This window comes from Blennius ocellaris (assembly GCF_963422515.1).
Source record: "Blennius ocellaris genome assembly, chromosome: 8".
Lineage (NCBI taxonomy): Eukaryota > Metazoa > Chordata > Actinopteri > Blenniiformes > Blenniidae > Blennius > Blennius ocellaris.
Window position 1 is genome coordinate 10,678,770 of NC_137657.1, and position 25,674 is coordinate 10,704,443.

At 41.9% G+C, this 25,674-nt stretch overlaps 1 protein-coding gene across 1 annotated transcript in view; it reads left to right on the forward strand.

Annotated features, from left to right (window-relative positions):
* Positions 1-25,674, forward strand: part of adam22 (ADAM metallopeptidase domain 22) — a gene marked incomplete at both ends in the record, with an annotated part of 59,246 nt that overhangs the window by 5,460 nt on the left and 28,112 nt on the right. The window contains 3 exons of the mRNA XM_080500461.1: positions 12,630-12,696; positions 17,497-17,579; positions 20,559-20,622. Coding sequence (XP_080356587.1) covers positions 12,630-12,696; positions 17,497-17,579; positions 20,559-20,622 — 214 coding nt within the window. The remainder of the gene's footprint in view (positions 1-12,629; positions 12,697-17,496; positions 17,580-20,558; positions 20,623-25,674) is intronic.

Sequence of the window (25,674 nt, forward strand, 5' to 3'; positions counted from 1 at the left end):
ATGGTTTTGTGATGCCCCTTTGCTGCAGCACTAAATATGGACGCGCTCGTCAGTAGTTGTTTTGTTAGGTCTGTGTTTTTCTGTTGTGATTGTGTAGCACATATCACTCTGGCTTCATTTATTCTGTCTCTTCATGTAGTCCTGAGCGAACGCCACGGTGTTCAGACCAGAACTCTGTGGGAGCCACACCATCACTTCGAGCACTGCTAATTCTTCTTCATACTCAAAGTTATACTTATTGGCATTGGCTTCATGACGAGGGTAATTCTGCCGTGCAGTGTGTGTGTGTATGTATCTTTAATTTGTAGGAATGTTTTGTTTGTTTTGGCTGTGTGTGTGACAGTGTGTGTGTGTGTGTGTGTGTGTGTCTGCTCTGGCGCCTCTAACTTTCACCTCTCAGGTGGGAAGATCTTCATTTGTCTGTGTTTCAGTAAATACACCCCAGATCCTTCCTCCCGCGGTCTCTCCTCCGTCCCTTCTCCACCCGACTCCTCTGTGAACTTATCCATGCTTGACAGCCACACTGATTTTGTTTACAGATAGCTTTCATTCCAGACAGAATAAACTCGGTTGATGGGTGTGTGTGGGCGCAGGAGTGGGAGGCGTTTTTCTTTTAGCTGAATGGGCCAACAGTGCTTTTTTTTTTTTTTTTTTTTTTTGGCTCCCAGTACCAAAACTTGGTTTTCCCGGCTTGATCAATGAGTGAGCCCACTGCTGTGCATTTCGTACTGTTGCCACAAGCAACTGTGTCTCCAGTGCCACATTACGTATTATCATCATCGTCTCCTGCTCTTTGCCTGGAGTTACTGTTTGCTTTCAGACTCTGAATAACAATGACTGTACTTGGAAGTGTTGGTGTTTCGTTATAGATTCATATGCTTTGTGGTTTTGGGACACATGTTGGTTGTTATATGTAAATGTGTAGTTTCGTGTTTCAGCTTTCAGAAGTGAAGATGTTACATAATTGATGCTGTTAAAACAAATGTTTATGCAAACACTTGTATTGAGTGGACTGAGGATGATTTGGTGATCATCTGGCTTTTTGACTGACATCATCATCATGAGGGAATTTTTCACTCCACCCTCAGCTATGCTGTGTGCTGATAACAAATATTTGCATGCTGACGTATGAAACTCACACGGCAGATTTTCTGTATATCGAAACAACACAATACGATCGAACAGCTAGTTGTTTCTGTTATTATTTGTCCAATTATTTATATTTTTAACTCATAATTCATTAAATTCCAAACTGCGGTATTTCAAAATGTTGGAATATCTCATAAAGTCATTTTTTTTAATTTTAATAATCATAGGCCATAATTATCACAGAGATCGTTTAAAATATGCTTGAAACTTTGCAGTAAAATGTACTTTATATGCTTTGAGTGTAGAAACTGGTGACAAATCAAATGTCTGTTTAATGATTGAATCCTGTATGCATTGGTCAAGCTTCAGGATGTCAGCCTTGTTGTGTTCCTTTGAGTTCCAAACAGTGCTGTGCTTAAACGTGGCTTCATGCATATGCAAACATGACTGCAAACTCATTCATGTAAACACATACGTTTCAACAATTGTAGCATTTATTTAAAAAAAAAAAGGAAAAATGTCAGATCTCATTAAATCATCTAATATTTCATGAATGGTTTTCTTCATTTCCATAACTTACAAGCTCAAACAACAAACAAATAGCTTACAATATATATCTGTAATAAACCCTAAATATGTGAATGTTTTACACTTTGAATTCAGTCATGGGCAAAATTAAGATTCTCACTGTATAGCATTTCTTTTTAAATGAGTATATATTCTTATTAGACTCGCTTTGCCTCGGCATAACTCCCTTTTGTATTTTATTTTATTGATATTATCCATCAGCACCAATTACCTTGTGCTCAAATGTGGCTTCACAAATTTTAATACAGTTTCTCTGAGATGTGACCGCTTGTGTTTGGACCATTCATCCCTTTCATTCTCTTTTTCTGAATATTGGGCACCAATCAAATCTGTGCAAGAGGGTTGAGAGGGAGAGAACTCTCAATTATTCAACTGAAAAATTGCCTTTGTTGACAACAAAAAAAAAAGAAAAAAAATGTCAGCGTGGACTCTTTTCATTAGCAACATCCCACGTTGACACTGGCCTCCCATGTGAAGTGTGCCACAGCGTGTAAAGAAGAAGGGGGCGTGTGTGTCTTTATTCCCCCCCTTCGGTCTTTGTCTTCCTCCACTCTTCCATCCGAGCGGCTGCCTGCAGTTCACCATTCATAGAGTGCACTGAAAATGTGTTCAAGGTTGGGGAGGGGAGGGGGGTGGGGGGGGGGTTGTCGCCTCTTTTTTTTTTTTAATCAGCTTCACCTCCGACACATACCCAGAAACATACATGCGTGCACACGTCATCACCCCAGACCGCCCCACACCCACTCTCCATTCAACCTTGCCCCTGCTATTGCCTTTACTCCACCCCTCCCACCTGCTCTTGCTGAATAATAGATGGTGCTGTAGCATTAAAGAAGAGCGTGCGCACGTGTGTCTGCCTAATGGTTTCGGTGCGTTGTCCATCATGTAGCGGATGGGAAATATTTGAGCGGTGAACTTGTGCAATGTTTCATATAACTCCATCACCAGAGAAGTACAAACCTAAATCTCATAAACCAACATGGAAGAAAGAAAAGAAACCATGCATTTCACAATAAGGTAAACGGTTTTAGAAGAAGAAGAATCTTAAGTGATCATTAAAATGACAGTAAACCAGTAAAATCCAGACAATGCGTGTATATGACTTCTCTAATCTATGATGTGACAAATAAATGGCTATTTTCATTCAAGCTATACCAATCATCATATTTTGCAAAAAAAACTGCATTATATCTGTATCGATAAGATTGTGTTTGTATGACAACCGACAACCAAACACTGGCTCTGCTCGTGTGTGTGGTTTATCTGTGTGTGTGCCTGAGAAAAATAAAAGAGCGAAGGAGAACGTGTGCAATTTAGCACCAGTGCAGCATGTAGGTTATGTACGTATGGCAGTGTCTGAGTGCAGACGGTGAGAAGAACAGGTGGGCAGGCCCAACTGAGACCAGAGAGTTTCATAACCTGTACACTGTTATGAAAGGAGCCACTGGAGCAGCATACAGAGCAGAGGGCTTCTCTCTCTCCTCGTGTGCCGTGTCGACACATGACGGGCACTAAAGGAATTATTTATACTATTGTGTCGCCCAGCTTTTCTTGCATGCAGACAAATTCTTTATGTTAATGGTATGGGTCATTTACAGGCAATGCTAAATGGATTATTTATCTTTATGCAGTCATGGTGTTCATGCACCAAGGCGGGGCTGATATAACCATAGGGACACTTTCATCTAACCAAACATCTCATGGTTCAGTGGTTTGATGAATGTCTGCATATGTATTGGTGCAGCTGTGTATAGGCCACAGTGTGTGTGTGTGTGTGTGTGTGTGTGTGTGCGTGCGTGCGTGTGTGTGTGTGTGTGAGAGAGAGAGAGAGGGGGGAATCGAAGGGGTCGGGGAAAAGGGGGGGGGGGGGGGAGGGGGTTCAATGTTGCCTCCATTGCAGTCATCAATAAGACGTAACCCCCGAAAAGCTGCTGAGTGTTTGTGTGCGTATCGTCTCGTCGGGTCTCAGGTGCACGAGAGGCACGTCAAGTGTTGTCTTAATTAGAGATAACAAGAATGGATTGAAAGAAATGAGGCTCCGACAGAAAGAGGGAGGATCGATAATGAGAAGGGGGGGGGGGGGGGGATTAAGCAAATAGGACAAAACAAATAAAGGCCAGCACCTTGTGTCTTTGTCTTATTTTCACACACACACACACACACACACACACACACACACACACACACACACACACACACACACACACACACACACACACACACACACACACACACACTGATGATTTTAAATTGAAGATGAGTTTTACTGTCACTTCTAAAAGTGCAGTTCGGATCACGATCATGTCTTCATTTGTTGGATCTTTGATTCCATTACCCCAGACTGCCTTCAGGGCAGAACTGTTTGTATAGGCTTGCACTCTTGCTTCACAGCAAGGAATTGAATCTCCTCCCTGTACCTGTGTTGGTTTTCTGGGGTGAATTCTGGCTGTTAATGAGTCTGACTCTAACAGTTTGTATGAGTGACCAGTTGTCTGTCTTTTTCGTCTTCACCCTCTGATGCACTGGCGATGTGTCTGGCATAAGTGCCGGACATATGTGTGATTATCAGTCGGACCCCTCCAAGGTTTTTTTGGACGATTGACGGCATCCTGCACTCTTCTTCTTATCATTTATTTTCTCTTCTCCTTCCTTCTGCTGTGCTTCTGGGAGTCTTGGAGACGTCTTGCACGCCCAAAATACAAACAGAATCGGGGCCCTCTCTTAAAATCTCAAACCTCCACGGGGTATCTTAAAAGCTCATCGCAGTTGAGGTTGAAATTTCCAAACCTAATGTTTATCAGGTTTAATTGTCTTGTAAAGAGACATGAACTGTAAGCTGTTGCTCTTGGAAGCTGGATTTCCACTTGAAAGTCCACTTACAAGTTGTAAACACCTTTACATGGATTTCGAAGCACTTTGATTTGTTGCCATGGCAATCCTGAAAATGTCAAATCATGCTTCTTTATTTACTTGTACCAGTTTGAAATGGAAAAGCATCATTACTGCAACACTAATGATGAGTTTTTGAGTTGATATTTCTTACTTCCTGGACGTCTCCCTTTAGTTGTTTATGTGCAGTGAATCATCACAATCTTATTTTTTCTTCAAAAGAGAACCAGATATTTTGCAACGTGTATTGCTCATTGTTTGCATCCATGATTCAACAGGAAGACGTTCTTGCCTATCCAGCCTCACTTGGCACTGCTGTAAATGTCATCTATCTGCAGCTGTCTGACAGTGTCTTTTGTGTCTAATGAATGGGATTTTCCGTCTGGATCTCCAGACTTGAAAAAATCCCCCAAAAACATCAAATCTCCTCTCATTTGTGTTTGTGGAGCATAGTGGGAAGAGTTGTTGGTATTTTTACCCAACGATTATCTCTTAGTGAACAAATACGAGAATCAAAAGGACTTTTAGTGGTGTTCTTTATAGTTTTGTTTGACTTTCAATGGACTTTGCGGTATTTCCCATTTAACCCTGAAATGTGGAGAAGTGCCCGTCTGTCTCTGGAACATGAAAGGTGTTAATGCGGTTGTGATACTGGTGTGTGTGTCTCAGCATTGCGCATGTGTGAGTGAGTGTGTGTGTGTGTGTGTGTGTCTGCCTGTATTTATGCGCTAGCCGCTCGTCCGTACATGTGGATGCACCTTACGTCTCTACATGTGGATGATTTAACGCCCTCTCATGTCCCATCGCAGGATCATCTATCATCCAGCCATGTCTCGTTCCCTGCATCCTGACATTGCTACAACCCAACTCCACTCTTCTCCTCCTTTTCCACCTTTATCTCCGTCTCCCTGCCTCTGCTGCCTGGTCGGTAATTTATAGCAGAGAGGCGTGATCTGATTTACTGCGAACTTAATGAGAAAAACAGAGATGGGAGCGTGTGCATGAGAGAGGGAAGAAAGAGAGGAGAGAGGGACAGAAAGAAAGAGATGAAGATGGAGGGAAAGAAGAGGACAGACTAAGATGTGAGGATGTCCTTCATCCGCCCTTGCTTTTTGGATGGTTGGCTAACTAAGCCCAGGATGTCCAGCTAGATACACAGCAAGTGCATCAAAGTATGTGAAAAGAGTGCCCCCCCACCAAAAAACAGAAACAAAACGTCTTTCTGGTTCCCTCTCATATCTACACATCGATCTTTTTCCTCTATCGCCTCAACAAGGGCTTCTGTTTATCATATTGTCAGCGCGCACACACCCACGTGTTGAGACGTCTTCATCTATAGACTTTTATCAGCACCAGTTGTAAACAGTTGGAATGTTAATTCATGCCAGTGCTCCCACGACTTGTTGAATTGTATTCATGTTTGGAATATTTCTGTTTGTGGCTTTGGTTGTTGAAATAGCATTTCTGGTCAGTGAGATGGTTCCTCTGATTATCTCACTGTTGGAATATTTGGAAAATTTCCCTGGTTTTAAGTTGAGTTGAAGCTGATATGTGAATCCATTGCCTGTTTATTATATACATTTTATTCTGTATTTTCATATTGACGTGGAAGCTGCTGAACAGCGATAAAATAATTTCTGTTAGGATTCATGTTCTGACATCCAGGAATACGTGTGACTCCATTGATGTGAGATTACCTGAATGACTGGAGGATTTCTTGTAACTGGCTCTGGTAATATGTCACAGACGTGGGACATTGCCTTAGTGGGTTTGCAGTTGGAGATGGATATATAAGGATACTACTACTACTACTTTCAACTAATAAGATCTGCTTTGGAGTCTGTGATAAACTTCAAATGTTGGACTCCAACATGATAAACTCCAAGTCAATTTTCTTCATAATTCTGCAGAATTCATGCACAAGTCAAAATGTATGTGTGAAATTGTGGAAAATAAATACATTTTAAAACATGTAGGGATTTCAAAGTTACATATATACATAGATTAAGTCAACACACATAAGTACTATATTCGTGGGAGCCAAAGTCTGATGTTTTCCTGTGTTAAATGGAAACTATAACTGAATAACAACTCCCTCACAATGTGTATGTCTGGCCTGTAAGGAGAGATCAAACACTCTTAAAACTGTTTGCTGCCGTGTCTAACACCCATCGGCTGTATTCTGCAGCACTGGTTTGTGTTGTTCATTTATAGTTGGCTGACTGGGCAGAGGAGGTGGGCCTTGATATGTTATTTCCATAGACGGACCTACAAAGGTTTTCAAATAGTCTGACCCAAACAAGAAAGTGCAAAGTGGATTGTTTCCTGAGGGTCACGGTTTGTGTTGAAGATACTGCAACGCCACTGTTTTTGCATCATTTTTTTTTTCTACCTCCACATCTCTTGATAATCCTTCATTTCTGCCCCACTCTGTCCCTCCCACCCGTTCTTTCCCTCCCTCCACCGTCGAGCCGCTGTCTCACTCGGTGTGGAGGATTAGTGGAGACAAAGATCCTGGAGCCGGCTCCTCCTGAAGACAGAAGCAGGAGGAAGACTGTTGTTCTCTCAGCAGGGAAAGATACTAATGCCCCTCTAAAGACTATTGTCTCTCAAAGCTTACTGCTTTTTTTCTGTCATGCTCACTAAAAACCATTTCAAAGTCTGATTTACAGTCAAGAGATTAACTATTTAACAAAATTTACCCCCCCAAACAAAAAAAGAATGTGGTGAATCAGTGGCCACCAGAAAAACCAACAAACACTTTACAGATGCAAAGAAAAGAGGAATTATTTCATTATTTAACCAGCAAAAGTAAACTAATCATGATTATTTGTTCCCATGTTGATTTCTCTTGAAAAGCTTGTGTCTTTGTCTCAGAGAACCTTCTTTACATGGAGCTCGCCAACCATCCACATGTTCTCACAGATTCAGATCTTTAAGTTCTCTTTAGTGCCCACAACACCCCCAGCCTCTGCATAATTCAGGAGTCAACTCTTCGGTCTGTATGTTGCGTGCCATAGAATCCACTCCATCCTGGGCCCACGATGGCTGGGAAGGAATTCATAAGCTTTCTGTTGGACTTTTCCTTCTATTTTTTTTTGTTGGTCTTATTAGTCTCAACATTTCTTGTTTGCGAGCATCAGTATTCCCTGTGCAATAGAAGCTCCCAGCGAGCTTGCTGGTGGAATTGCACGTCTGATAAGTGATTGGAGAGTGAATGAATTATAGCCCGGAGACCTTTAATGAGGCCTCAGTGGGAGGGAGCGTTGAGGCAGGCGAATGGGGGTTGGTGGGCAGGTGAAAGCAGCTGCAGCTTTCCCCGAAGAGAAACCTCAGCCCCTCTCCCTCCCACCGGCGTCACTCTTTTTCACCTCCTTATTCTTCTTATTCACCTTGACATCTCTGTGGATCCCCTTCTGCTTTATCCACTGCACTTATCCGTTTCCCCTCTCGGGCTCTACCTCTGGTTTTCCTCAGCACTACCCCATCCTCATTACGGTCGCCTGACGCAGCACATGTTCGGTCCTTTGTGTGGCGGTGCCCTTTTATTACCGGGTTAAATGGCAAATCCATATATGGAGCAGAAGTACATTCGACGACTGCAATGCAGATGTTTGAGGATATGAGAATATGTCCAGTTGAATGTTTAGATTCTTTTCCCAGTGTCTACTTATGTAAATTTTGTGTTTTGGGATGCCGGGTGTATTAGGAAGAGTGTTTGAAAGGACTGTGTGAAAGCAATGAAAAGCCTGGTACCTCAATACTTCTGCCAATCCACACACACACACGCACGCCCGTCAGCATTAGTTCTGCCAATCTTGCTTTTTTTTTTTTGTGTGCTCATTTTCATCCCAAGGCTGCAGTGGTGCTTGGTGACACAGATCGTGGCAAGAATATTGGACCACACAGGAACTTAGTTTCTGACTGTAATTCACTTCAGCAGATCGAACCGGGCTGCCTCAGCAGATGTATTTTGCCTGCGCAACTTGCAACAAAATGCTTTTACACAAGGATTCTGAAAGTGTGACAGGATATGATTGAACCCCCCCCCGCCCCCACGTTGCTTCGTCAAGCTGCCTCAACACTCATGCTGCTCACGCTGAGTAGTAAAATCCAGTTGAACGTCTGACGTCATGATATTTTTGACGTGAGATATTTCTGTTACTGGCTGTTGGGATCTGTAGCAATAGATAGATTAAGCTGTCATAACTTTTACAATAATGGATTCACTTCAAGAGAAATCAGCCTTAAAAATGTTTTCATTAAGAGAATAAAACATAGTTCAAGCAATGCTGGAAGTGTAACATTACTTACTCTCCAGGTTTTAAAATTTTTTCCTGAGCCGTCCAACACTCTGGAAACCATTGCTTTAAGGGAAGGGTGATGTTTGAGTTGCTTGACAGCCAGACAGACTCAGTGAACTCACTGCTTTATTCAGTTTCTACCTTTAGAAAACTTGCTTAGTGAAGTTAACTTCAGGCTTTTTATGAAAAACACCATGGTGGCAGTTCTGCTCGGTCCCTACTGGTTTAATGATTCTGGATGTGCGTAGGTAGGTTGAAATTAAAGTGTATAGAAAGTGAGGTGGGGGAATGTGATTACCATGTAAATGGTCGCTCCACGTCGGCTATGACACATTATTTCAAGCTGAAAGCGACGCGTCTGTGGATCTATCTCCAGCATCTCATCCAGGTCTGATTGACAGCTGGACGCTCGCTCTCAAACAGATGTTACCGCGGCAACGGGGCCAAGAAGACTCTCCTCCAGTACGGCGAAGGATGAGGAGACTATTTCAACAAGCCATGAGCCGCAAGAAAGCGCTGCGTTCGACTCAAAATGAGACGTGATATAAGCAAAAGCTGGGGGTGCTGTTTTCTTTGTCTATGTTGTTGACACACATCTGCCACGCACAGAAAGATGCCCCACAAATATATCCGACTCAAATCTGGTCACCGATGCCACCGCATGCTTCTGTTACGTCGACGTCTTTGATGATGTGATTCCTCCACGTTTACTCGGTAAATTTATGCTGAAAGTTAACAAAGTGTATTTCAAGGAGGCTAAACTAAGGATCAAAGTTAAGTTCATGTTTGTGATGTTTTCTGTTTGCCTGCACATCAGAGGGATGCTTCAGGGAAGGTGCTTACAGCTGATATATTTACATATGGAGCCCGTGTTAACATGAAGGGAGGCTCCAGTGGAGAAGCCGCTGCGTGTCGCTGACATGGGGGATGGGTCCGCAGCTAAGTTTTGCGTCTGTCAAATAAATTATTTAAATCCCGCAACAATTAAAGCTGAAATCTGTTATCGGCGTCCTCCATTAGAGGCCCGTGCGTCTGCCTTGCTGCCTCAGTATGCTTCTCTCCAGCCCCCCCCAGTCTGGGCTCAGCGTGAGCCCGGATAAAGATCACAAGCTCTGAATCTTAAGCACACATCCCGGCAGAACAAAGGCGAACGGCGCTTGACTGTGACCCGAAGACTGGCGTGCACCTTCGACGTCTTCATCACAGGAGTGTATGAATAAGTTGAAGTATCATCTTTATGATGAAAAAAAAATGTTGATATAGTGTAACTCGTGTCTTGGGAGCCGTGGTGTTTTTAATTTGTACTGTGAAAAGGTTGCAGAGGGGTGAGGTGTGATCTCGGGCTAAAGGGTGTGAGGCGTGTGCGGGGTGGGGTGGCGGGAGGTGTGGCCTATTCTACACATTGTCAAAGCATATACATTTTTTTCATTTAGGATTGAGCTTCACGGCAATGCATGATGGGAATTCGGTCAGAGCCCCGTGCTCTGTATTCTCACCTTGTTTATCTTTCATTTGAATTTCTCTGCCCCATCTTTCTGTTTCATTATACCCCCTACTGATAGCTCTTCTCTTTTTCATTTTTTTCATTTTTTTCATTTTTTGCAACAGCAAACTGCCCATTAGTCATTGCAAAAAGCAACCTACCTCCCCTGTGGGTGTCGGTGTGCTGTCAGGGCTTCCATGCCAGTAATATATGCAGTATATCAGCAGAGGAAAACAATGTATTTCTATTCAGGTCCTCTTCTTTTCCCCTCTGAATCTGATGTGGAATTGAGATGAATGCTGGAGTGATGCATTGAGTAATTTTACAGATGTTTTGATTGATTCAAGTTTGTTTGTTTGCCTACAAAACATGCCGCGGCTCTGGGATTGGTTGGAGATGCTAATGATTGGAAACCAGAATGAACATCGACACGGTTTCAAATTAGGAAAAACTTAACACGAGGACTTAAAGTTGAGATAACTTTGTCAAATGTCCACAATCACTGGCTGTTTTGCTCTTTGTGACAATGATTTTATAGGATGACACATGGCATTTTTTTTTTCCTCTGTGCCATATTTCTAATTTTATACAATCTGATCGAAGCAGCTCAGGATGATAATGAAGCGGATTGTTTCTGCCATTCAAAGGCAGTATACAGTGAAACATGGTCGTAGTCATAACAATTAGCAACCAAGTACAGAGAAAAGGTTTATTTTGCCATACAGTCCAAATTCCTTCTACAACTTTAGTGTGTATATCCATAACAGAGGTTTTTCTTGATATTGTTAGTTTTGTTGTTTGTTTTTTTACTAGAATTTCATAAAAACTGCAGCACCCAGCAGATTAAAGGTATAAGAATTTAACTTAAAACTTGATCTTAACTTTTAAATGTGTTATTAAGATGATACCTTCAGTCACTTCGAACAATCTCAATACTGAGAAGAAGAAAAAAGCAGGGCCTTTAAATAAAAAAAAAAAAAAAGCCAAATTTGCTTTCTGAAGGATTTTCATTCAATGGTACATCAGAAATGGACATGACCTTTATTCTCATATCGAGTTAGTCTTAAATCTCTATACAAATACTGCATTTACCCTTTGCAGAGTTGGGGAACAAACACACGTCTTTGTCCGTGGAGTTTTGTCATATTTTTCTTCATATCACCGTGGCCCGCCGGCCGGAACCAGGTGAAAGTCTGTCCCACCTACTGGTCTCTTGTCAGTGTCTGGTTGTTGAGAGGGAGTGGGAGGAGGTTGACGGCTCTCGGGTTCAGTGCGGCGAAAATGGGCTGTTTGGATCCCACATACTGTTTCTGTTGAATGTTTTTCTGTCACTTTTTACTCCAGCAGTCTTGTTGGGGATGCAGCAGTTTCGAAAAAACTACCCAATCCATCCAATATAGACTCTTTAAAATTATGTGATTTGAAGATGATCGCACTGATTGATTTTTATGTGTGAGATGCTCTCGCAGCTTGTTTATAGTGTTCTGTGTGTGTATATACTCAGATTCCTGTGGACTCTGGCACTGCCCGCTGAATGTATAATTTAAAAAGACCTTCACTTTCTGAGTGTACGTGTAAATGTGTGCTGTTGTTCAGGTTACATGTTTATGACAAGGCTAAAACTTTCAGCCATATCACAGTATGAATCCCCCCCCATTCATTACAACAGTGCTGAGTGCAAATCTGTGCAATACGCTGTGCTTGTGCACTTGAGCTCATACATCTCTGTCTCAGATTGGGCCTGCAGTGTGTATCTCCGTTGGGATTCAAGTGTCCAGCTCTGCTGAGCAAGCACACACTCACTGATTTGCTTGTATTTATGCCACTCGTTTCTCCCTTATGTCTCTATTTATTTCCTGCCTCCTCCCAACTCTGCCAGTGTGGCTTCTTTTACTACTTACTGACCTTTTGCTGTCCTTCACTGCGTGCGCGCGCGCGCGCACACACACACACACACACACACACACACACACACACACACACACACACACACACACACACACACACACACACACACACACACACACACACACACACACACACACACACACACACACACACACGCACAGATCTGTTGGAAGGCTGGGTTTGTATAATTGTGTTTGTGTGCTGGAAATAGTTCTGTCCCTGTACGCTGGACATAATTAGCCAGTCTGATGCTGTGAAGCTCTGTGCTACAAGAGAGAATACAATTGTTCTATAAAACACAAGAATACTTGGTCAAATGAGTGACATTTCTATTCTAATTCCCCCTTTCTTTGTCTCTTTCTTTCCAGTGATCTTCTGTCTTCAAACTATGAGGAGAGGCATTTGTCAAAAAACGGGGAGACCGTCGTCACCACTGTAAGATTCAATAAATCTGTCGTGCACCCAACACTCACACTGGCACACTGGTAGACTTTGTATTTATTTTATCCAGATTTCACCCTCCCCATTACCTGTGGAATTATTGTGTTGGTAGTTTTGCTTGAAGATGTATGTCTCTAAACAGTTGTGGTTTCACTTTTTCGTCTGTACACGCAACATATTTACTGGTTGCAAACTCCACTAACCAAGTGAACATACCTCAGCTCATCGAATTGAGCAGGAGTTGAGTTGTTCTCTCAATTTATCATCCTCCCATTATTTTCTACATTCCCCACAAATCTGATATGTTTTCATGGGATCCTGGCTGAAATATTTAAAGTAGCAAATCTTTTAGTTTGCTTTTCGTAGATCTTTGTTCGTAACATGACATAATGCACCATGCACCTTTCAACTTTAGATCAACACCTAAATCACTTTAATTGCACTTAATGCTTCAGCTCACTTGAGAGTAAACGTTTAGGTGCTTTACTTTGGAGTTATTCTACTCGTAGATATTTACATTCCACAACATCATTCCGAGGTTTTTCCACAGCTGTTGGACTCAGCAATCATACCATAAATCTCAAGTAAACGCAGCACGATGCGTATGCATGGTCCATACAAATGGACCTTATGAAAATGACTAATGCTCTTTCAACATGAAATACTTGTTGTTCACCAAATCTACCAATCTGTTTGCACGTGGACATTCAATTCCGGTGAGTGTGGCATTGAAAAATTAGGGACTCTTATGTATTCTAAATGTAAATTTCTATCAGATAGCCTTATAGAGATAACATAGCCAGACACAGTTTGAGCAATGATACCAGGTGAATAGCACAGCAGGGATACAGATGTCTGATAACATGCTCTGATGGTATATGTGTACCTGACAGCATAAAGTGGCTGAACCGGCACCTCGGAGGATTTGTTCGCAGTGGCAATTTCCTGTAGACTTTCCTTTTTCTTCTTCCCTCTCCGAGCCTTTTATTGGTTAATCAATGAGTTGATTTTCATGCTGAGTCAAACTCCACACCATTCAGCCAACCAGTTTTAGCCTGTTCGTTTCAGATTTCTGGGAACTCCGGTGGATTTGAGGGTGTGGCCTGAAATTTCAGATAATGTGAGATTAAGATTGCCGTGGTAATCCTCTGAAATCCACACTTTAAGTTACTGGACACCCCGTGGGGTGTCGTCTTACATCACATAAGTGGAGAGATTATAACGGTGAGGAATTACTCCACTAATAAGCAGATTAGCAAGATATTAGATACCTTACAGAGATGGATTCAAAGTATGACACCACTTATTATATGATATGATATGGGTACTTGTAATTATAGCCCCTGTTACAAAGCAAACCTTGAATCACTTCACTTCAACCGCAGTCCATTTGTCTATTCTTGTCTGTTATTTTCAGAAAGAATACAAACCTGTCATTTTTGTTATTTATTAACGCCTCCTTTCAGCAAGTTTAATCCGATTAACTGTTACTCTGCTCCCTGTTGAGGTTAAAATCCCAGTCACTGTAACTGCCCAAAGTAATATATTTTATTGTGCAAAAAACCCCCACATTTTTGTTCCTAAAATAATTCGCATGTGAGATAATGAAGACCGAAACATTTGCTTCCTCCAACCCTAAAAATAAATCCATCAATTCATCCATCTTCTCCACTGCTTTATCCAGTTCTACACTGTGGAGGGCTGGAGCTGATCCCGACTGACTGTAGGTGAAGGCAGGACACACTCCGGTCCGTCACAGACCAAACACAAAGAGACAGATAATCACACACTCTCACATTTTCTCCCATGGCACATTGGAGTGAGAAATTGGCCTCGAACGTATACAAAGTTCACACAGAAAGTTCACCAACTGGTCTTGAACTGGGGATCTTCCTACAGTGAAGTGAGAGCGCTATCCACCACGTCTCCGTGTGGCACTGTTGTTAATAATAAGGCCGACTCCAGACGGGCTCGACAAACCAACATCACAATTTTTGAACAAAGAGAACAATCTTTGTCAAAGAACTGTTTGCATCATCTTATATAAAATAGAATGACTCAGTAAAAACAATAATTACAAAGCGGATAAAAATGAAGGAAAAACAACCACTGTAGCATGTTATTTGTACACATTCTCCCCCCTTTCACTTTAATTTCCTTATCCTGACTCTTCCTGACATTCAGCGGGCAGAGTGTCCTACTTGTTTACCAAGTATCTAACCTCAACGTTTCCATTGTGCATTGTGTTGCCTCCATCAGATGATTAATTAGTCTTGTGTATGCCTTCGGAGAGCATGAATCTGACTTTTGTGACACGCCCTGGCCGAGGATGTACCCACAGTGCTTGGCTTTGGGTGTTTCCTTTTTTTTTTCTTCTTCTTCTTTTGATGAGAAGTGGAGCAGAAGGTTCAGGGCGACGGGAGGAGCAGAGACGCTGCGATAGTAGAGCACAGCACCACTTATAAATAGCCTTCTCCGTCTCTCCTTTTCGCTCCCCGTCTCTTTAGCCAACCATTTTTTTTTTTGTCATCTGCCGCTTCATTTGGGTTTATCCAACAAACTCCTTGATTGTCTTTACGCCGCAGTACTTGTGTTTTGCTTTGCTTCTTCTTTAGCTGCGGTTCAATGGGCTTTACTCACGTGTCACTCCTCCACATCCTCGATATGCGATGCAATACTCAGAGATACAAGCAGACCTGCTGTGATGTGCTTCTTTATTTTGTGGGAATAGGATTTACATGAGGATTTATTTGTCACTGAGCGACAGGGCAGGACTGAGATAACTGACACCACGACTCGAAAAAAGACAAGTCAGCCTCAGCATGACTGATGCAATTTTGCTCCCGTTAATCAATGATAACAAATTATGTAAATGAGCTGCTTACACACTATCTCACATTCATATAGTGTGCAATTCCAATGCGCTCAGTTTCAATTTGAATGTTGTTTTTTTTAAAGACTTAAGTTTCAACAACCGCTAAGTCTCATTTCTTAAAAGTAGGAAGACTTTTTTTTAAAAGAAAAACCCCGCCTACAAGAAATAAAACATTTGATCATGTATGTTCAACAGCAGACTTTCTCCTCTTTACCAGTTACAAACTGTACCGATGCCCACTGCGCCGCCCGGCCTCCATCTGGAGCAAACCTGATGTTCAGTGTTTTATCACAGAGTAAGTCGACATGAGCAGAGCTGCAGTTAAATCATTGGCCTTGGAATTGGAGGACGGATCAACCAGCTGAGCCAGAGCAAACAAACAGGCCGACAGGATTAAAGGGTCAAAGGTTACGTCAAGCCAATTTCAGTTCAGGGGTTAAATTGATTGTTATTTGTGCCAAATCAGTAAAATAATATTTTTAAGTAATGGAAACTCCATAGTTTTCTGTGTTTTAAGGGCAAAATGTAACGAGTACATTCTGAAAATGTAAATAAATATAAAACAAATGTTTTTAGTGTAACTGCAATTTAAAATGTAAATTCCCAAAGTGTTTCTTTTTTTTTTTTTCCAGACTAATGTTGGCGAAGGCCTGTCATTTCCATGTCTGCACAATTTTTAAAGCTTACAGTGTGAATGTTTTCTCATCAACTCAGCATCACGCTGTCTCTTCCAGGCTCATGCTATTCTGCCAGTAGTGAAGTATCTGGCATTCACTGCAGCATCACGACTGCCGATGCTTCTATCTGCTATTCAGTCCTCAGTCTCAGTGCTCTGTTTAGTTATCTGCTCCGACTGAAACAGTCACAGCCCCCAGGATGAGCTGAAAATACTCCTTACTTTTTTTTTTTTATCTCTATCAACTACAGTTATTATCTTCTTTGTAATTTTCACATCATGCAAGGTTCTATTTTGCAGGTGGGCTTGAAGTGCCTGCTGAGCCAGTTTTGGCCATAAGGCTACATGTTTGACCCATTGATAGTGGCTAGACTTGATCATACATTATACTATACTGTGACAGCCGTTTCCAGCTTTGGCCAGCGTTTCTTACATAACTGCAGCTTTGTCCCAAACATTTCGAGAACTCGCGCCACAGAAGTCAAGCCAGTGAGTAACTCTCACTTGAGGCTGTAGCAGCAGGATAATAATAACCCTTATAGTTCTAGATTTCCACGTACATTTGTTGTATACATGCATCCCTGTGGACACACCTATAAGGCACGGAGGAGGATGAGGCCCGCTGAGAGTGCTGATGTTGAAGTGGACGTAGCGGCGCACTGCTGCGCGCTGCATCAGACTGGAGAGCAGAAATTGATCCTCTGATAAAAGCTGCGTTTCCTCGGGGAGACCTGCTTCCTGTCTAATGGCTGTTAGGCAGCAAGAAATGGTCCAGGAAGGGAATGCTTGCCGAGCACTTATACACTTTGACATCATACACGTCTATAGACAATAACTGTGTGTTTGTTAGAAAGAGGAAAATATGCAACACGCGCGCACACAGAAAGTGAGGATTAGTGGTCGACAGAGATGGAAAGTTTCTGCTCGTGACCGATGGTGTGGCTTCCTGCTGCGGAGGAGTTGTGATGGAGGAGAGTGAAGTCACAGAGGAGTTAACGCAGATGGTAGGATGTGAAGTGGTTAAGCTCATGGTGCAAAATAATACAGATACACACTGAACTGTCCACTCAAATATCTCCGCCAGATCATACTTCCACTCGCGTGTATTAGCCAATGAACTGTGTGTGATTCATTGCTCTGTACTCATTTCCTGATGGAATATATAATGAAAGAAATATTTCACATTTCAGAAAGCGGCCACGTGTTTGAAGTTGATCCAATTGTGTTTCTGTTTTGCACACAGGGAGGCGAGCACTGCTACTATCACGGAAAGGTCAGAGACATCCCCAACTCTTTTGTGGCCCTGTCGACCTGCCATGGACTTCAGTAAGTGCAAACACTATGGCTGTGCCTGTTTCTATGTACCTGCTGGTGTGTTTCTGAACCACCGCTGTTCCTTGGCGTGTTCAGGTTTCAGGCTTTTGCTCCCATTTATTCATTAGGTCAATATAATTAGTCTTTAGCCAGACGTCCCTGCTTCTATGCAGATTTCGTCACACAGGTTATCGTCCACACATGCAGAAGTTTTCTCTTCTTTTCTGCTTTTTACTTCCTGCCTTGGCTCTATCTTTTTTTTTTTTTTTTTTACTAACGTTGATATTTTTAGAGTTTCTTCTTCAAAACAGTATTCTGTCAGCTTGACGGGTCAAAAACACACCTTCTGGGAGAAACACATCAGCTCTGCATGCCTCCATTTAGAATCTGTGTATCTGTTATTGTGTGAGCATACATATATATATATATATACAGTATATAGGTGCTAGAGCAGTCATGGAGAGCAGTGATTTATTATGTATTGAAAGCCAGAGTGAGTGGAAAATAAAAAATCTTTGAATAATTAAGCTGATGTAATAACATTCTTCACAGCTGCTCACACACACTCCTAAACAGGAAAGTGAATGTTACTGCATGTGTTTTGACAAAGACTAGAACGTAAACAGGAACAGGTTTATATATACAGTATTTGTGATGGCAGTGATTATTCTCTAAAAGTGTCCACCTTCATACCTCTCGCTTCAATTTAATACCAGGCTAAATAAAAACAAATAGTCAGTCCAGACATGGCAAGTGAAGGAAATCAGACTGATACTTGCTGCACAAGCTCATCTAACTGGTGGCTTTTAATGAAGTTTGCATATTCTGTGGGTTTGAGGCAATAGGAAAAGAAAGTTGTCAACACAGCAAATTAAGAAGTGGTGCAAGCAGAATAATGAAAAGGAGCAAATTAATTAATCCAGTGCAAACGAGATGAGTGTGCTGCATGCAAGGGGAATTATGTCGTTTGGACATAGTAGTTTGCAATGTGACAGAAGAGATTAATTGTTGTTTTTATCTGTTATATTTAAACCGTATTGTTTAACTGTTAATTACAGCATGGCTGCTGATTTACAGTCAGACTCTCGAAGTGGATGTGAAGGAGGGATGGGATGTGGGAGAATGGAGGGAGTCACAAGAGTTCATCGTGGTGTCAGAGGGTTTGACATTACAGGGAGAGTATTTCCCCTTATGCTGAGTCAGGTGTTTACCATAATACGCATCCTGCTCTCCCCGGCCACTCTTTTTCTGTCTCTCTCTGTCTCGCTCACACACACACACACACACACACACACACACACACACACACACACACACACACACACACACACACACACACACACACACACACACACACACACACACACACACACACACACACACACACACACGCAAGCGCACATGCACACACAGAAATATGACCCTGCTATTCAATAGGCTATTCGCGGCATATTGAGGGATTCTGCTCACAGCTTCATCAACCATGTGAGATGAAGTCCCTCCGTCAATAACTCAGGTTCCCGATTAAAACCATTTAGTCAAGTTTCAGGTTTTGGACTGGAAGAGACACAAGCTGGATATTAAGAGCCGGAACACTTCACGTCTGTCAAGAGTTTGCTTGATAGAAGCTAAAAACAAACGTTTCTGTCTGGGATGCAACAAATGAGCCGAACTGTAAAACATGTACAGTAATTTTAAAAACCTCTTTTTCAATCTTTACACAATCTTTGACTGGGTTGTGATGAGAGACCCTGAATTTCCTGGCTTTATTTAACAACCAAACAGTAAATGTACAGGTCAGACGTTATCTGCAGATGTAAAAGAAACAGTTTAATTATATTCATTGGGTTTCATAAATGACACTTATAAATATGTGGTTTGATTCAACTGACCTGGAACAGATCGACACTTTTTTCATGACTTCTGTCCATCTTCCAGCCAGATTTGAGGACAATTTCACACATAGAGAACAGAATCAAAACTTTAGAAGTGTAAGAATTGTGCTTGCTTTCCTTGTTCAGTATAAATCCTCCATCTTAAGAGGTGCGACTATCACCAGACGTTCAAAGTGCTTTGATAAGTGCTACATTCTCCTCTACGCTCCGTTTAAAATAAACTTTGGCCCGTGTTTTCTGTCCGTGTACATGTGGGCGTCTGTAATCGGCTGTAAGTGCTCTGGTGGACCCGGACCAGGTGTGTTGAAGGTCACGCCTCCGCGTTGAAGGCCAGATGGGCTGAAAACAAAAGGATGAGGGAGAGAGAGAGAGACGATTGGAAGAGAAAGATGGATTGTGTGTCTCCTGCCATGTTTACCCTCATGACTTCACAGTTTGACCTGAACAATCTCTTTAAAAGCTTCAGATAAAGTTAATTAACGGATGACATCCAGTCTGGTGCTCATGCTCGTGGGCGGACGAGGACAAGCACGAGAAGACCTTCAGCAAAACAGCTGCTTGAAGAGGAGCTGATGTGACTTTCAGAAAGGATTGCTCCTCATTTATAACGTGTGTTGCGGCCTCTTTCAGTTTTTCAATACACAGTGAGTGGTCGAGTACATAAAGCTGCTTTTTATTTATCTATTTTATCTTTGCACTGTTTTTAATTCTTGTTAAAGCACTTTGTGTTACTTCAATGTATAAAAAGTGCTATATAAATACAGATTGATTTGATTTGATTTGATAAAGTCTTGTATTTTTTTTAAAATGATGCAGGCGATTTCCCACCCCTAAAAAAAAGATTCAGGTGGTAGGGCAGTGGATACTACAGTTATTACGCCGACAAATGCTTCATTAATACATTTCGACCCCGAGCAACAGCTGAAGTGACTAATATATCACAGTGATCGCAGAAGAGGAGCATTATTTCTTTCAATAATGAATAAAACAACAAAAACTAATTCTCTCTCTCTCTCTCTCTCTCTCTCTCTCTCTCTCTCTCTCTCTCTCTCTCTCTCTCTCTCTCTCTCTCTCTCTCTCTCTCTCTCTCTCTCAGTGGGATGTTTTTCGATGGCAATCACACCTACCTGATTGAACCTGGAGGACATGGCAGCAGTGATGTAAGTACTCTGTCAAGCTGTGTCTCAACCCTCAAGGAGCTGCTGATGTTTCTTTTGTTTTTCGTCCTGCTGGGGGGCGATTATTGGTTTGTAACCCCCATATTGTTTATCCCCAGCTGCTACTGGACCCTGTTGAAACATACACCATCACATAACTAGTGAAAGGAGTGCAGTGCAGGCTCTGACATCCCTCCACCCTACATTTGCCAGTAACACCTGACATTTTTCATGGTTTTTATTTTTCAATAGATGTTATTTAACGCTGTGAATGAAATGATTGTATAATAATCTGGCAATAGGAAAAATGCTACTTCTTACTGCTGCATCACTGAACTCTCCTTACGGGCGACAGTGTTGTGTTACGTCTGTTTCTCTCGCAGTGTGATCCCCTGTGAATATATTAGATAAAGCAATTATTTTTCATTGAATGTAATTTCTTCTTGTAGTGTTTGTACCTTGCAAGGATGTCCCTTAGGACTGTGAGCCATTTGTTTCACACATCTACAACTAACTCGGGTCAGAGCAAAGCATGGTGAATTCCACTTATTGTTCTGCTGAAGTAAGGATGTTATCACTCTAACGTGGTTCCTACTTGACTTAATAACATGCGCATTTCCACCTTCTGTACGTTTTTTTAATTGTCAACAAACCAGCTGATTTGCAAACAGCACTCTTAACAGCAGGACTGTGTGCAGAGGATGATTGGTGAGAATACTCTCCCTGGTGTTACAGGACTTGTTCGGGGGTCTGTTATTGTCTGCACAGATGAGATTGAGACCAACGAGAGTCCGTTACAGATCACACACCATTTGCTGCCACTTTTCCTTTCGGAGCAGAGAACACAGCCCTCGAGTCTCGGGACAGAGGATTGCAGGGTCACAAAGCCGTCACACCGCTGACGAGCTCACAGCCAATTAGATGATAACAATTACCGGCATTATGGTCACAATGGAGGGACAGATCTGAGATAGACGCCTTGAGCATGAGAGGGAACGTACACTCTACTGAAGCTGTGTGTGTGTGTGTGTGTGTGTGTGTGTGTGTGTGTGTGTGTGTGTGTGTGTGTGTGTCTTTTTTTTCTATTACAACCTCCAGAAAATAGTGTCTGGTGTTAATCACTAAGGGACAAATGGGACCAGATAAGAAAGGTTACGACCCGAGTGTGTGTGTGTGTGTGTGTGTGTGTGTGTGTGTGTGTGTGTGTGTGTGTGTGTGTGTGTGTGTGTGTGTGTGTGTGTGTGTGTGTGTGTGTGTGTGTGTGTGTGTGTGTGTGTGTGTCAAGTGAGGGAAAGAAAATACATTTGGAAAATTAGTTTGTTTGTTTTTTGCACAAAAGCTTTGAGCAAAGGGAAATAACCACAAGTGTGTTTCACTGTTTCATGGTCATGTCGTGGGGACCACTACTGGGTCACAGTGACACTATATCTGTTCTATGTGGAGTTTGCATGACGTATGTGGGTTTTCTGTGGCTACTCTCTGGCTCCCTCCCGAAGTCCCAAAACATGCATTTGAGGTTAATTGGCACTTCTGAAATCGTCCACAGGCGTGAATGTGAATATGTGTGATTGTCTCTCTGTGATGGGCTGACAGTCTGTCCCGGGTGGATTCTAGTTCAGCTGGGATCAGATCCAATGTGCTGCAACCCTGACTAAGAGAAATTGCTTTTGAAGATGGTTTGGTGGACTCTTATGAGCATCAGAATAAGTGTGGATGTGTGGAATTTATTAAAGAAATTAATTAACACAAGTTAAAATACAGAGAAAAAGCAACAGCAGTGCTCGAGGCCTCTGGGTTTATTTCATGTCTTTTCACCACTTTCTCTTTCTTCAATCCCTTCTTCTTCATCTCTCCTCTACCTCCAACATTCCTCTCCAGCGTTTTCTGGAAATACTGAATTATTCAAGAGACCAGAGAGAGAGAGACAGACACAGATCTTAAGTCAGAAATTGCTGCAGCACTCCTCTACACAGTTACAGTGTCTCAGTCGCCTTTTTTTTGGGTCATTCACACAAACACTGTGACGTAAAATGCCCAGTTTATTCTCCAAGTTCAGTTTTTGTACGTTTATCATGCTCGACATTTAGTCCGAGCGCTGCTTTGCATCAAATATTAAAAATACAGCAAGCACTATATAACTTATTATCGCATATGAAGAGCTGAAAGCAAGACATCAATCGCAATTACAAAGCTCAATTTAATTTCACAAATCAACAATTCAAATAAGCTGTGCACTGAATAGCGAATCTGTTTAGACTTGTATTTATTAGCTTGATAGACTGTTGTTTTCTTTATCTTCAAAAATGTGGCAAAATTAATGATGCAGGAAAAGTCTATTCAAGTTTGAGTCGTATGCGTTTTACGTTAATCTGACGAAAACAATATACTGTGTAGTTTGCAGAGAAATTACTAAAAAAAAAATACAAATGATATTTATGTAATAACACTTTTTACTCAATATTTACATTTTGATGTGATTTTAGCTACAGTTTGTGTAATTCTTCAACACTTTAACAAATAAAACACATGCGTTGTTACACATTCTATGCATGAAACAAATAGAAGACACCAAAACTAGCTTTGCCTCAATCGCCAGCAATATTAGAAGCCACTGAAATTGAGCCCCCCCTAAAATACGCACTGTTTATACTGTTTTGCTAAATACATTATTTTAGTTTTAATATTAAATTCATATGTTCAGCATCATGCATTATAATCCATGCATGCCCAGAACACTACAGTAGTCTGTTCACACACCATCACATTCACCTTTAAAAATGTACTTAATAGCTGATAACAGAGTAGGTTTTTGTCTCATCTGGACAAAAAATTTCAATATTTGTTGAACCATTATCTTCATGAGGCCATGTTTTTATTGTTTATGTCATTACATTGGAAATTTTGTAAAATATGTTTGATTCTTGTGACGGTTCACCTCCATTGGCGGGATTGGTGTCGTCTTGGTATTTTCCGTCTGCATGAGAGTGCTGAGGGACAGCTTTGTCCCGGTTTCTCCTCAGTCGGCTCTGGATGGTCCTTCCTGACTGTCGTCCCCCTCTGGATTCCTCTCAGTGCACCACTGTTCTGTCTTCGGTTTCCATGCGGACCCTCAAACACATAAAGGTCTGCTGGAAAGCCTAAAAGCTCTCCACATCTTGAGTGCGTCATGGGCTCTTTCAATAGAGCTCCTCATTTGTGAGGTTGTGTCCACAGTTGTGCTTTTGTTGACGTAGACAAACAGCCACAAGTCACTCTTTATCAGACAGTAGCAGGACTGAATGCGCTTTGTCCTCTGATGTACCTGCAATGCTAATTGTGCTTGTTCTGATGTTGAAAATAAAATAAGTGGGGGGAAAAAAGGATCAGTTGGAGGCTGATCAGCACGGCTCCTGTTGGCCATATGTTAAATCCATCTGCTTTTCTTCTGCCAAGGCAGAAAAAGTTCTGCAGGACATTAACTAAATGTGTCCTGTACAAGCTGATCTTGTCATGTCATGCAAGCTGAACTGGTTTTAAAGTATCTTCTTGTGTCATGTAGACTCACTTGTATGTAAGTCGCCAGCCATGGTGGGTAAAGTGTTTTTTGTTTTTTTTGCCATGATGAAAGTTCACAAGCCGAGAGCGTGATGTTCCCGGGTGCTGTGCGGCCGGTGCATTTTGCCCTGTGTAAAGTGTGCGCACGGCGTGTGATGCTGACTTGCAAATACATGAAACACCATATGTTTTAGCCCTCTTGTTTATGGAAACCTTAGCAGACCAGCCTGCACCTGACAGCCGCTCTGGCTACATCCACCTTTCACTGTCTGAGTGGGACATCACCGTTCAAGTCTGATAAAAGCTATGATAAAAATAAATAAAAGCATTGTTTTCTTCATTGTTGTACTCAGGTAATTATTATGTTTTTATAGGCATTTATTGAGGTTGTATTGTTTATTGAACAAAAGTGCCTATTTGGCTACCCTGTTATTTATCCAATCAATGTTGAGTCAATACAACATACACAGTGAATTCTAACAGTTTCTTGCTGTGCCACTAAAGAAGACTCGTGTGCTCCCCTGTAGGTATTATGCTTAGTAAATACAAAAATACACTCTATATAGTGATACTGTTTGGAATCTGGCTGATACTGTGATAACTCATGAAAGCTGCAGTGTTTAAAACATGACCTGGTTCTCAGCTGAAGTTACTGCCAGTGTTTATGAAGTCATCATACCGCATTTTTACAACAGAAAATAAATTGTCAAATTGAATGGATGTATTTTACACACCTCCAACACTTATCTGAAGCCAGCACTGCTGTTGGTGCTGTTGAGAGAAAGCTGCAGCTGCTTTCAGTTTAATTTGAGCATTTGATATTTAGCACCAGACAAAAAGTGCACCGAATTAGTATCATAACTTCAAGATGGATAAAGTCTGAAATCTTTCACTTTAACAGGTCAAAATGTCAAAGTAGTTCACATAATATTTTAACTGACTCTAAAGGTGTTATTAAGAAAATTATCTGTTTTATTCTGATCTTAAAAGTGTACATTTGAATTCAGATTTTTAAAGTGTGTTTGATCAAAATCCACCAAATGGAGAAATTATTCCAAATCCAAATTGTTTGTTTGTTTATTATTATTGCTCCAGTGCTCAGATGTTTGATTAAACCTGCAGATGAGGGGGAGGGTTCCGGGGGGGCGAGGGAGTTTCCAGGCACTGAGGCGGGTGTGTGGATGGTGGGGGGGGGGGGGGGGGGGGGCAGTGGCAGATTTTATTTTGGTGGGGGTGTTTGCATTAGATGCCAAAGGGAGGATTTCTTATGGTAGCTGATGCTGGAAACCCCTGACAGTGTGAACTGGTAGAATGAAGGGGGAAAAAAGGAGGGTGATGGGGGGTGATGGGGGGTAATGGGGGTGATGGGGGTCCTCCCTGTGGCCTGAAGCCAACTTCATGTTACTTCCCCTGGACCAGCTCATTCACACACCAGAAGACGGATCGGGAATGAAAGACGCGCTCGCCCTCCTCCCTGCTTAGTATTCATGAGCCAGCAGTCTGGCTCTGAGGCACCGTCTC